At 50.4% G+C, this 13,957-nt stretch overlaps 4 protein-coding genes across 4 annotated transcripts; 3 read left to right on the top strand and 1 right to left on the bottom strand.

The window, feature by feature from the left end:
- Positions 1-9: 9 nt before the first annotated feature.
- Asppvi_008215 (cyclin family protein) lies at positions 10-2,055 on the bottom strand (the record flags this gene model as incomplete). The annotated part of the gene is made up of 3 exons (XM_043304089.1): positions 10-273; positions 335-874; positions 931-2,055. The coding sequence occupies 3 exons, from the start codon at positions 2,053-2,055 to the stop codon at positions 10-12; spliced, it is 1,929 nt and encodes a 642-aa protein (XP_043160024.1).
- Positions 2,056-6,290: 4,235 nt separating this feature from the next.
- On the top strand, positions 6,291-8,433 carry Asppvi_008216 (putative C6 finger domain protein; the record flags this gene model as incomplete). Its single annotated transcript, XM_043304090.1, has 2 exons — positions 6,291-7,067; positions 7,150-8,433. The coding sequence occupies 2 exons, from the start codon at positions 6,291-6,293 to the stop codon at positions 8,431-8,433; spliced, it is 2,061 nt and encodes a 686-aa protein (XP_043160025.1).
- A 1,185-nt stretch (positions 8,434-9,618) lies between these two features.
- On the top strand, positions 9,619-11,427 carry Asppvi_008217 (putative DNA-directed RNA polymerase III RPC4; the record flags this gene model as incomplete). The annotated part of the gene is made up of 1 exon (XM_043304091.1): positions 9,619-11,427. The coding sequence occupies one exon, from the start codon at positions 9,619-9,621 to the stop codon at positions 11,425-11,427; it is 1,809 nt and encodes a 602-aa protein (XP_043160026.1).
- Positions 11,428-13,049: 1,622 nt separating this feature from the next.
- Positions 13,050-13,493, top strand: Asppvi_008218 (uncharacterized protein; the record flags this gene model as incomplete). The annotated part of the gene is made up of 1 exon (XM_043304092.1): positions 13,050-13,493. One exon carries the CDS (start codon positions 13,050-13,052, stop codon positions 13,491-13,493), a length of 444 nt encoding a protein of 147 aa, XP_043160027.1.
- Between the last annotated feature and the right edge of the window lie 464 nt (positions 13,494-13,957).

The following is a 13,957-nucleotide window of genomic DNA, read 5'->3' on the forward strand; positions in this document are numbered from 1 at the left end:
AGGCACAGCTTAGACTCGTTTCCAGGGGTGAGCTGGCTCATTATGTGAGTTGCGCTCGTTGGAGATAGCTTCTCTTGACACTTCAGGCAGACAGAATCCCTTCTTGATTTCCGCCTCGGCAAACAGGGAAGCACGCTTGAAACGTTTGTCGGTGTATTTTTCGAAAATGGCCGAGTGATGCTTACGCGGAATCTCGCAGCATTCGAGGATAAGTGAGACCAGAGGATAGAGTTGAGAGTAGGTGTAGCCTGCATAGTGGACATGGGACGGGGTCTAACGAGGGACTGTTAGTCGTAGAGAAATTACACTATCGCGCAAGTGCGAGTGAACGTACCCATGTTCCTTTTCTCAGCATCAGCCTGGCAAGACAATGAGCACCAGCGGCCAGAAAGCTTGGAGGGCTTCCGACAAAGCGCTCGTCCATGATAGTCACCTCCAAGAAGTACTTAGCCAGCGTGCGAGTCTCCAAGTCATAATCATCAGCCTTGCTAATCTTTCGCAGAAAACTCATCGGGCCGGGCCAACCCAATTCGAACTGCAACATGCTCAACATGAAACGTTCGGCTTTCAGGATTTCGTCCACGGTGTAGCCTCCATCAACCATGTACACAATCTCTTGGACAGATGGGCAATTGATCTCTTCATACTTCGCAGCAATGAAGATTGCCGTCGCACCTACAAGCTGCAACTTGCCCAGGGAGACAATCTTGCTCGAGAGAAAGCGATCGATATAGTTCACACACAAGAAAAGTGTCTCTGGGAGCAACGAGAACCGGTGGTGAACCTGTACAAGCCAGTCCATGAGAACAGAGCGCATGGACCATTGGATCTCGGCTTGATTATCCATGTAATGTGCGTTTGGCAGCATCCTGATCTAGAAGCGGGTCAGTCAGGACGCAAGATACGTCAAATTGACCTGGAACCACATACCTCTTGCTCCCGCATGTATTCGAAGATTTCGTCACTGTATTCAGCGACCATACTGGTGTCCCAATATTCATCTTCGATGTCCTCCGCGGTTCTGGTGGCTTCGACGACCTGCTTGGCTAAAGCCAGCTCGCGACGCACTTGAGGGTTGTATTTAGGGAATAGAATGGTGGTCGCTCCGCCGGTCGTGTTATCGCCACGAGAACGGTAGGAGCGTGCAGTGACATACCCATCATCCTCTTCGTTCTCGTCATCTTCCTCGTCCCAGTACTCCTCTGGCTCCGACTGGGCTAGATGGGCACTTGAGGCAGATTCTCGGTGGGCCTTTGGGAGGTCGTCGACTTCGCTGGTGGTTGCGCAGTGTTCAGGCAACTGCTCAATGACCTGCACCTTGCAATTGTCGTCATCAGCCTTGTATGAGTCCCCGTTGATCCCGTCGATCTCGTCAGAGTTCACAATGGAGTATTCCTCTGTGTCGTCTGATTGTATCTTCGAAGCCTGGTTCCACCGAGCATCGTCTTTGATGATGTCCTGCTCTGTGGCCGGCAATGAGGTAGCGGTACCCTTGTTCTCGTCTGTCACTTCAGTGACGTTTTCCTTGGATGCAGATTTCTTAGTTTCGGCCAACGGCTCTAGGGTGTCTTTGAAGACTGTGTTGCGCTTGTTCAGCGGCTTCCGGGTATTGGGAGCGTGCTGGTTGATACCCGTCTGCTTGGCAGAGGGCTCAAGAGGCTTTGGGTTGGAGACATTGTTCACTAAACCCTTCAGACTAGTCATCGACATGGGACGCTGAGCGGGTTGCGAGAGAATGGTCGTTCTTCTCGCTGGGACAACTGCGGGCGCCTTCTCCGCGACTTTGAGTTGCTTCTTCCCGGCAAGGGAGGCATCATCTCGACTTCCTTTGGCGAGATTGGCAGTGTTGCTGACGTCGCCAAATGCAGCCCTTCTAAAACCATTTCTAGTCGTGCCATTCTGAAAGGCTGCAGATAAGGCGGGAGTGGACTTGTTTCGGTGATGGATCGTTTTGTTGCCAGGCAGGGCGACGGGAGCATTCTCGTCCGTACGGACGCGAATTCGTTGGGGCTGTAGACAATCAGAATCTGTCAGCATGCAAGACGTATTCTTCATGAGGGATCATAAGTCTTCGTCGCGTGTCGAGTCTCGCCATTAGGTCTGCAAAACAGTACCCTTGGTAGTGGCAGACAAGAAGGTATTGATGGACAAACAAAGAGATTTTGACGTACCTTTGCATCCATCTCTGACAGAAACAACTCTATCCAGGGAAGGATATAAGATCCCTCACCAGACTATGTAGTGTCGTAGTTGTTTGGGGCGTTGAAGTCGCTTGTTTACCTTTTTCCCTTGTCGCTGCGCAGTGGTCGAAGTACTAAAATTATAGCGGAAGTACTAAAGCGCCTTCGTCCCAAACAAACAACAAACCGCGGCTTAAGATTTGAGGACGAACTCGACCATAAGGGATGAACAAGAAAGTTTGAAACTGAGCTGAGACGAAGGGATCAAGAAGAAAAATCAAAACAAAGACCTCAAGGATTGCGAGGGAGGAGGGAGTCAGCCTTTACTGTAGCTCCTTCTACAGGATACCTTACTGCTGCAGTAACCGTACCTTACCTAAGGCCTGCCTTACATTTGTTGGTGGACAATAAACAACAACCTTACAGGGAGGGGCTAAACTATCCTAGGTTTAGCTCCGTAACTTGGTTGCTCCGGCATGCTTATGTCAGATGGCTTTATTGTGGATTCTCCTATTCCGATTAGTTTGCGCTGTTTGCTATCTCTCGGGTCATTTCTATGATCCAATGACATCATGCGACACGTCCCCCCGTCAACACTCCTCCTGACAATGATAGCCACAAATCAGACAACTACGAGAAAAACACAGTTAGTGGCTAGGTTTTATGTTCTTTAATATAAAGCGACATATTCTCTTATATGTTCTGTCGACTGAATTGCATTGTTGGTGCAGAATGAGCAGCAGATTACCGCAGGCCTATCAACACGCCAGCAGACACGAAATCTTCGGCTACTGAACGCGAAGTCACATGATCCCACATCTCCAATGTCCGCACTGGGATTCGGCACTCCTCAACAAGTTGTTGGACAAAAGAAATTGCGCATTGGGGCTGAAATAGAATCGGAAGCTCAGACTCGACAGCTGCGATCAGATCTATGGCCATATTCATGACCGATCATCATCAGCAAGTTTTAATGCCAGCTGCGCCGTAAAGCGCCGATGAGTCCATTATCCGTAGCTGAGCTTGAAATGGACCTGAGCTTAGTTCATTACGGATTATTGAGAGGTCTCCGATGTTTCTTTTCAAGGTGTAGAGATCCTTCTTGGATTCTCATGGCCGTTTTCTTGTTCAGTTTCCTCGCCGTTTGCACCCGTTGCAAAAGCCACTGACTCCTCTTCAAATGTGGGACACGGAACCGGCGGTACCTATCATGAACAAGCGGGATTGGCAGCTTTTTCTACCTAGGTACCTGTCACAGAACACTCCAAAGAAGAGAATGCGAAAACTCCCAACCAGCTAGTCTTAAAGCGCAACCGGAAGTGAAAATTTAGAATCGCAAGCGCAAAGCGATTCTTTCTATGAAGCTACATGCAGCCATTCTAACTCGTCTCGTGGCGGGATGCGAGTCCAATTGCAAACGAGAGCCGGATGGCGAACAAGGTGGAAACAGTAATAGTACTTGCGCAAACTTTCGGTGTGCCCTTGGACTCGCGACTTGACAATAGATAAATCAATAATCACCCACACCATTGAAAACCCCGCTTTGGCTGTCGAAAGGACGATTTTAGAAGAGATGTCTGCCTTTTTGCTGTCATTTCCATTTCCAAAAGCTCTCGCAAGAGACTCTCAGGTAGACATTAGACAGATCGGCTACATATGATCTGGATGCTCAACAATCCGGTTCTTGCAAGGATCCTACTGTCACGAATATCGTTCTATGTCAAAAGTTACCTAATTTTTGTCGCATTCGCTCATGAACTCAATGTACCGCAAAAAAGAGATGTCCTGCCATGATTCAGTAGTCATTCTACCGAAATCGAGTGAGCTCGTGGCCAACCCTACGAGGACCTTGGGAAGACAATGATTTCCGTAGGCGCAACAATTCGCAAAGCTCAACGACAAAATAGGATCATACATAGATAACTGGTTCCAAGTTCGTTTGTGCTTGAGGGATTGGATGGTGTTTGGTGGTTGTTGCAATAATAGTCCATCCTTACGTAGCCCACTCTGGCAATGACTCTGTTCCGAGGAGGGGTAGAAAGAAGTCTGGACAAGCGCAGATCATGAAACGAGGCAACAATTGGGCCTTGTCGCTTGCTTGGCTGTGCTGGCTATCCTTGTCGCAGTCATCATCACTTATTTAGACTAGATAGTGATTGAAAGAGAGAACCGGGCTCTTACCCTTGACTTGTAAGTCCTTTCTCTCGCCTCCTCTGCTACGAATAGATAAATGCAGATCGATTCATGCGCTATCCCCATCGGAGCATCGATAGACTCGTCCGATGCTCATAAGGGAACATCAAGCGCTGAAGCACTTCTGATCGAACTAGTCCATCGCGTTATAGTTTCAAGCGGAAGATATTCTCTAGATATCCCATGGTTGAATAAATGCCGTGATGTAGACAATGATAAACCCCTCCGTGTGAATCCGTCCGTTGATGACTTATCCTGAGCTGTCCTATTTCGCTCACAAACACCGATCGGTGCTTTTCTATTTACCAGTCAAATCGCCTTGCCGGAAAGATACTCCCTTTCTCCTCAATCAATAGTAGTTGGACAGGATGGGGGGCAGCTTCTGGGTGTCATTCGACGTGGCCGCGGTGAGGATGTGCCAGCCAACGAATCGACAGCCACTCAGATGGATCCCATCCGTCTCGTTCCTTTCTGCTCACACCATCAATCCAACCAGTCATGCAAAGGGCTGAAAGGACAATGAAAGATTTAATTGTCGAGAAGAACTGTGGATGATACCGCGTCGGTAGGAAAGAATGCGACTGAAAGTCAGATACCTTGGTCGCTTCGTTTGCGCCAGGATCCGATTTCGAGGCGAATCCATCAGTCCGACTCTATCATCATGGCCAATGCTGGGCAACAACATCGAATTTTGTGCATTTGACCCTCTACATATTGTCATTGGAAGATAGCGACTCGTAAAGAGCCATAACTATAGCATTATATCTTTCGCAGTGATTTTCTGATAATAGACGGTCTTGCGCATCCAGTTTGCGACCAACAACCCACAGCGCAATGCGACTCAAAATAAGAACATATGTAATAACAGAATAGGTTTCAATCAATGACAGAAATTAGTTTCGCATGTAAAAACATGAATGAAATCCATCCTCCATGGCATTCTTGTATTAAATTCGTGGATTACCGGCGAACGCAGGTCACCGACCCCAGTGCCCATTTTCGCTTTAGGTGAAACCATCGTACACTCGCACCCACTTCTCTTCTCTCTCTTCTTCAACCGCTGATCTCGAAACCCAACCAGTTCACTCAACTTCTTTCGACACTTGCTTTCGATCCATCTATAGGTTTACAGGTGAGCCCCGATCTTCATCGTCTACTTTGAGTGTTATTTGCAATCATTTCGTTCCTGCCATTATTCGACTCTTCCTCTCCTGATTTCATCAACCTGTCGGATGCCACCGCTGACATACAGCCCAAGCGCTTCTTTGTAGACGACTCATCCACCATCCATCTACTGCGACATTCGACTACAGCCATCGCCTTCATCGTTCGTTGCCTCTAGAACCACTAGATGTGTGCGATTCTCGATGAATAAGTTTGACTCGTGATAGGTGTGTCATTGATGCTGTCCATCCTCTTCCGAGAGACCCTAGGCTTCTTACCCTCCMCTCCAAGTCTGCACTCATCAAGATTCGAACTAGAACGGGCCATCGCTAAATATTCATGCGAAGGCGTTCTTCAGTCATTCATAACTTTTCTTGATGGCTTCTTTTGAGTGAATTGTGCTGACCCATATGGTATGTTTCCTTCAGGTTCTCAACCGGTTTTTCCCTTTTCCAGTCGCTCTCGGCTCTTGCGACTTGGAGCCCCCTCACCCCCATCCAACCACGATACCCTTCGCCATCAATCATAGCGGTACAACGATCGCGGGTTATCTATCTTCTAACTAAACCCATCTGGTTCCTTCGTTGTGGTAGGTTTGGACGGAATTTGCCCATACTCTCGTCTCCCTCCTCCTGCCTTCCTCTGCCCCCACTACCCTCACCATCTGGACGGGCCCTCCCACATCAGGTCGAACAGCCGATTGATACAAATCTCTCGATGTAGCAATAGGGTGGTACCTGTTCTCCCTACATCATGCAGGCTACCTATCACGGAAAGTCCTCGCCTCATGGGGAGCCCTCCGCMTATACCGAATATATGGCCCAGGATCAGACCCACAAGGCCCCCATCCCCAAGAACGTTGCCTTTGAGCTTTTGCTTGACGAAAACTCCAAAGTTCGGGCTCGCATTCCCATGAGGGTACAGATATACCCTCATGATACGACGGATTCTATCGTGACTACAGTAAAGAATTTCTATGGCATCTATGACGGTGCCGCCAGTGGTGTCAGCTTTGAGGATGAAAATGGCATCACCCTCATCGCAAGGTATGAGAATCTAAGAAATAACATGACCGTCTATGTGCGGGTGATTCCCGTTCAAGCATACCCGGAAGGCTACGGGGATCGCTATTACGGCATCTCAGTAGAGGCTCGCAAACGTCCCAGTCTTGGCGAACCTTTCCAGTTGGGGCCGGCTATGCAGCCGGCGCAGGTCTTGGAGCATAATCAACCGCCATCCAGGCCTACCTCCAGGCTTGCTCGCAAGCGCAGCATGTCACCTTCCGGTAGAAGCCGTCGGAGCGCCTCTCAGAACAAGCAGCTCTCCAGAGCTGGCAACAAGAGCAGGGGTTCCAGCACTCATGGCAGCTTTCATGATGACGGAGCCTCGGGCTACAGTGACAGCGAAGGCGGTTATGGCTCCGTCTCTGGCACGAAGAAAGCCCGCAGCGAGCAGTTTGGTAGCTCAGATATTAGCATGGAAAATATACTCCATGACGGTCGCCGGAAGCGACCCAAATTTGAAAGCTCGGTAAGACAGCTGAGAATGCCTGCTACTTAACTTCTTCTTGCCAATGCGAACCACACTTGCTAACTCAACCTTTTCTTCTCAGGAATTGCCATTGTTTGTTCCTCCTCAGGTCCCTCTGACAACCTCTACCTCGTCGATCTCTCCTCAACGTCGATCAATCGGCCAAGAAGGTGCAATCTCGCCATTCGCTCGGCCCAACCAACGTCCATACAATCTACAACAACCACTGCCATCTCCACAAAGCTATGGCCACACTGAGCAGACATATACAATGAGTTCCGCTCACACCCCCATGTACGCCACTCCGGCGGTGCCTGACCATGGTCATCGTCTGCGCGATCGCGCTATCGCACAGTCGTCTGGACAGTACAGCAACGCCGCCGGCCGGTATAATGGGCCAGGTGTCCTTCCAACTCCTGATCCCACCATTGCTAGCTGCATATCTGATGAGGATGTTGCAATGCAGCTAATCCGGCTGGGAGACGCTTCGAATTTCTCTCATGGTCGAACATCGGCGTCTACGTTGGACGATGCCTTCAGCGGCGCTGCTGATGCTGCTTCCTCCACCGGCGCCACAAGCGACGGTGAAGACTTCAGTGAGGATGACGATGATTTGCCGGCGCGGTCTAGACAGAAGCTCGATTCGAGCCCAATGCTCCCCCCTGGCACCACTAAACGCACTCACAAGCGCCTTGACGATATCTTGCCTAGTTTCGACAGCTCCGACGGCAGCTACGACGGTATGGATGACGACTACCAACATGAAGAGCTTAATGATAGTCTAGTCAAGAGCGAGGTCGACGAAGATTCGCTTTACAGAGACTCTACACCTAAGCCGAAGAAGGCTAAGACTCGGCCGACCAATACAGCTTCTGCCAAACCGCGTCTGTCCAAGACAGCGCCCCCGCGCCAGGGCAAGAGTGGAAAATCTTTTTCGACCGCGGTGGCTCGTAAGGCCAAGTCGACGACCACTGTGGTGAGTCAGAAGGCTGCGCCACCGTCGCAGATCGTTAGCCCTACCCCTGCTCGCAAGACCTCTACATCCTCCGTCAACGTTCAAACTCAGCTAGCTGCGGACGAAGAGGATCTTTCAACCAAGCCACGCTGTCAGCGATGCCGCAAGAGCAAGAAGGGCTGTGATCGCCAGCGTCCTTGTGGTCGATGCAAGGATGCCGGTATTGGTCTCGAAGGCTGCATTAGTGAAGATGAGGGCAACGGTCGCAAAGGTCGTTATGGTCGCCATATGGGCGTACCAGTTAAGAAAGCCCTCGACGCGATCCCTGCAAGCAACGAGCCCCTGATCGGCACTACGGCTATCCCTTCCTCATCCGCTATAGCAGACAAGAACAAAAAGCGCAAGCGTTAGTGCATGTGTTCTTGCTTGCAATCCCCGTCTTCATTCATGGCATCTCATTCTTTTCCGACCATCTGCATCTGTCTTAGTCGGCAGCAAAATACTTGGATGATGTTGTTCTCGACGTGCTATTCTATGATCACCTCGAACAAGATGATCCAACTCCCTTCTCTCATTCACCGCCACATTTCCGCTCCCTTATAACCTGAAATCCTCCAATCCTTTACCGCAAATACGATACGACCACCTACATCCCAAGTCATATAGAACAACCCTCGAAAAATGAGTCACTGCGCGGACTCGGTACTGGATATTCAACTATTGACTCGACAACGGTTTTTTGCCGTATCCGTGCTACGAGCGCTAGCGCTCCTTACGTTCTCTCCATCTCGCAGTCCGTGTCCTGTTGCCATCTGCGTTTTAAGTCTCTGCTGTTTATCATGGGTAGTCTAGCGATTGAACTGAGCGGGTTGATTATCTAGCTTTGTTTTATCTTTTGGCGTTCGTGTGCTTCATTCTATTGCAGACACCTTGCCCTCAAGGGTTGCCTCCACTCATTTATCTACACAGAAGTGCGTTCTGACAAGCTATGTCTGTTCAGTTTTTGTTTTTTCTTTTTTTTATTTTACCTGCCCTGCCGGATTTGTACTTCAGCTTGAGTGTGAGGTCTAGTGTCGTTGAGTAAGGAATATATATTGTTTGCTTTTAGACCTGATTCAAGATAGCTTTAATCAGTAAGAGCAGCTTCCGGAATACGTGCCTCTTGCTTTGGTTCTAGCTATTCAGCGAGGAATATTCATCTTCGATAGATGTCGCACTGTCTACTTGATGATCATCCATGTGCGTCAGTCCTCCTACAGATACACTCGGTAGCTCATCTAATTCTCATATTGCCGTATTCGGACTAGTGGTGGTTCTCAACTCCGCATGCAAGCGCTAGACGCGCGCTTTTTTTTTTCCCGCCGAATTCTTGGATCATTTTACTCATCTTCCAGACTCCACAAACAAGCTTACCAGCACGCTCATTTTCGCTTTTTCTATTCTGAATCTCTTTACTTTACCGATATACTTCTATTACTAAGAAGGCCAAGGGAGAACACCTGGATCCTTGTTTTGGTGTCTTATCAATGTACTGATTCCTCCGGTCTTCCCCTCCCTTCGCACACACCTCGTGCGCGCCAGATCAGCTGAGCAATCATGCCTCCCAAATCCGTCCGTCGCGGCGCAGCAGCAGCAGCTGCAGGAGGAGGAGGAGGAACAGCTTCGCGACAAACCACCAGCCAAGCCGAATCCAACACGCCTACTGGATCCGCTTCATCCACACCCCAACCGTCCACGGCAACCGGTACACCCTCCACACGAGCACCCGTGCAGCGCCTCCAGACTTTGAAAAAGCGCACACCCTCCGGAAGCATCGGATCCGCTGCGAGAACTCCCGCGGCAACAACGCCAGGAAATGGAGAGCCGGCCAAGCCGACACTGAAATACAAGCCTCGCGCTGTGGGACGGCGCAGCAAAGAAGAGCGAGAAGCGATCGAGAAGCTTGAGGCGGAGCGAAATCGCGAGCGATTGGCTGAGGTGGCGGCCATGCGGCGGGGACGGGGAAATCTACAGCGAGGCAGGGGAGGTCCCGGGCGAGGACGCGGGGGCCCTGGGGGTCCTCTTGGAGGCGGGCGACGAGGCCGTGGTGGGCGGTTTGAAACGGATTCGCGAGCGTCGTCTATGTCGCGGAGTCGGTCGGTTATCGATATAGCTAGTGGTTCGGCTAGTCGCCATGTATCCTCTGACGAGAGTGATACGGAGACTATACTTCCCATTGACCAGATCGAGGTCGATAGCGATGAGGAGTTGGATGAGGTCGCGGATAGTAAGAAGGGAAAGGTCCCCTTGCGGTACGCGAACCGGGAGAAGGGCCTTCGGCCTGTTCGTGTTGAGCGCCGTGAGCACGAGGAACGTGTGGTCAGTGTCAACATGGAGTCCAGCACGAGTAAACCCGCCGAAGCTGAAGCCAAGGCTGAGGATGAAGTGGAGGAAGTTCGTGCGAAGAAGACAAGGCCCGAAGATGATTCTCTCTTCGTGCGGGACGACGATGAGATTGAGCCTCAGGTGAAAGAGGAACCTGTTGATGAAGACCAGACAATGACAGATGCCGCTCCCCATGTCGGCGAAGCAACGCACGATGATGGCTTTCTTCCAGCACAAAAGGTCAAAGTCCGCAGACGACTAAGTCCCAAGACTCCCGAGCCGGAACCCGCACCCGCACCCGCACCTCCATCCAAACCTGCTGTGGCTAAAGACCCGAGAAGTTTGCTGCGTACAAAGGAAGACATTGAAGAATATGAGAGGCATGCCAAGGATCTCGAGGCCATACTGGAGCTCCTTTCTGTCGAGCCCAAAGAGTCCAGGGCAGAGCGATTGGAGCCAACGGCTGATGCGGCGGCGGACTCAACAGTAACGCCCGAAACGGCAGTGACTGACAAGGAGAAAGAAGAGAAAGAAGCCGAAGATGCCGAAGAGGACGAGACGAAAGATAAACTGGCGGGCCAACTGTTTCTCATGCAGTTCCCTCCCATGACACCCAACCTTATAGTCCCGGGCACTGGCGGTAGCACGGAGGAAACAACTACAGAAGACACACAGGCTGTCCCCGGGACCACGCGACCAGGCGAAGCCGCCGTCAAGCTCGAGAGCGGCGAAGTGGAGATACTGGACGGAGCGGACGGAACCACAAACAAAGAGTCGTCGAAGATCCTCACCGCGGCGGACTGGCAGCTTCGCGCCGGACGGGTCGGGAAGCTGAACGTTCATAAGTCGGGCCGAGTCACGATGGACTGGGGCGGGATCAGCTTCGAGCTCGACCGGGCTACATCGGTCGACTTCCTCCAGGAGGCTCTCATCGTCTCGGCGCCGGAAGAGGGTATCCCAGAGGAAGAGAACCGGGTATGGGCTATGGGGCAGCTCAGTGGCAAGTTCACTGTCACGCCTGACTGGGAGAAGATGCTCTGAATGGGGGTTTGGCGCAACAAAAAGCATTAGACACTGTCTGCGGTTGCCACGGCTATGTCTACGAACATCTTTGTCTTTTGGCTTGACTGTGTGCATAGGGTAGCGATTTCTAGAATATGTACAATGCATGATTACGGCCTTTGGAGTTTCAAGTGCTTTATTTTGGGCCTTAGCAGGTAGTCAACGAGAGACTGAACGCCGAAAGCCTCTGCACCAGACCGGGGATGATTATCACATAAGCGGTAAGAGTGAGGATCAGGCTTCTCTGCCTAGGTACCTCATTAGTAGATCAGATTGCATGACTCTCCTGCATTTTCTTTTTCACTAGGGCCGATTGGCTGGAGTCCGATTTACTTCGCTATCACAGGACAATATGCATACTAGGGTAGTGATTGATAACGCCAGGCTATCGACCTTGATGACATCTTCATACTTCTGCTATTTATGGAAAGGCGACAGGTAGTGACGAAGGCCAGCGAACTTAGTGGAATTGACTCGAAGTGTATCCATCTGCAGCCATGAAGATAGTCGAATACTTTATTCTTTTACTGTAGTTCTGATAGGATGCATGATATAGAGTAATCTTCTAGTAGCCTCCATCAAGCAAGATTGTGGAGGACCATAGATACCCTCTTGCCTCCTTGTAGCTATGTCATTTGGATGCTTAATTTATTGACGATTCATGATTTCTATATATGGTGAGATGACTGCAGATACCTTATTACATCAGACGGGCGTGGACCCTCTGGCAGCCCTGACTGGTCCCTTTATTGCCTTGGCACGAAACCAATGGGGACTAGACCCGCAGCCACCGTCGCAGAGGCTAACCCCTGCCCCACGCACTATCATTGGTTGAGAATTTCTGATAAGCTTCGCAAGTCTTGCACGAGGCAACGATCAGCTACTACTAGTCCCAGACCGTGCTGACACGGCTCGTAGTAGCCAATAAAGGCCCAGGGAAATTGAAGCCTCGCAATGATCGACCCCACCCATCCGAAAACACCCCACCCCCCTTTAAGTGAGCGTGCGTACGATGCTAATTTCGATTTAATTAAAGGTGGATGGATATTGTGGTTCTGGGCCTCTCATTTTTCATCTTGAGTGGTTTTAGTCTCTTTTTAGTCCGCCTCCTGGACGACTGCTTGCTGCTCGTTTGTTTTTGCGCGTTTCCTTGATTTTCTTCTCTTTCTTCCCTTCGTCAGTCTTCATCTGTCTGATCTGCCTTCACAAAAGATCTGATCCCCTTGTGTGTGCATCCTGGTTGGGATCTGTTGCTCTTCGTTTGAGTGTCGCCTCTTTCCCCTCACCGTCTCGGATTTCGAATTCATCTCGGGTATCGCCCCTTCAGGAGGCGCACAGTCGCTCGTTCAGTACCTAGTGTCTCCCGAGCTCTAGCCCGGAGCTCGACTTACCCAGCCGTGAATCTCGACAACATCCTCGTTCACCAATTCAACTTGGAGAATCGATCCTGTTTCCCAGCCTTTCAATCGATCTCACCGTGTGGACTTGTCGTCTCCTGAAACAGCATCAGCAGCCGGTCAGGAGGAGCGACTCTCGCTTGGCTTACCGAACGTTCGACACACCTGTGCCGCCCAACCGATCCACTGAAAGTCATAGTCAATATGAAGATATCCAACGTCGTCCTCTGTCTCGTCCCGTCCGTGGCTCTGGCAGCCGAGTTCGAGCAAAAGCCTGCCGTTGCTCCCGCCCCTTCAGCAGATAACCTACCTTCCGCTTCTTCGCCAGAACTTACGATACCCTCGAGTGTTGAAGACATGCAAAGTGAACAACGGATCTACGATCAGTTCGGGAACGATATTACTTCAAGTCCAGACTACCCTGTTGTGGCAATCATCTCCAGTAAACAGAGGGTCCCAATGCCTGTCTTTGAAGGTCAACTATCTGAACCCGCCCACGGATCTATCGAACTGCGCTCATTGGAAGCGTCATCTGGATCGACCAAGTCGCTGAGAGCACGGAGTGAAGGCACACTCGGGCAGACACCTTGGATTGGTATGGCCATTGGGTTGACTTGTACGGCCTTGGCCGCGGTGATGCTTGGGTGACTGGATCCACGATTACGGTTTCTTCTATACATACAGTGCATCATGAGCACTCCTGCATTATCGGAGTTTTGTTTTCTCTTCTTCTTTCTCAGACCTGAGCTGTCCGATGATTTTGGCTCGTTTGCTACAAGCGTCGCATACATTCGCCGCGGCCTGCGGGAGCCTCCTTCAAAGACGAGGCGCACAACCGTTGCCTATGTTCTTCATTTATGTTCTCTTCTTTTTCACTTGCATTGACATACCCTCATTCGATATAGACTGGGTTGCCGATCGTATTGGCGGAACGTGTACATGATACCTTATATTGCTCTTCTTGTGGTTATATCCAGGCGTCTTTTCTTCTTTTATTTTCATGGATATTGATATGGCTGATTGCAGGTGTGAAGACTACCAATGATGTACCTACTACTACTCAATTCTGCCACCAAGGCATAATTACAATGATGATAGCTAATTATACTTGA

Source organism: Aspergillus pseudoviridinutans (assembly GCF_018340605.1).
Source record: "Aspergillus pseudoviridinutans IFM 55266 DNA, scaffold_5, whole genome shotgun sequence".
In the NCBI taxonomy this organism is placed as follows: Eukaryota; Fungi; Ascomycota; class Eurotiomycetes; order Eurotiales; family Aspergillaceae; genus Aspergillus; species Aspergillus pseudoviridinutans.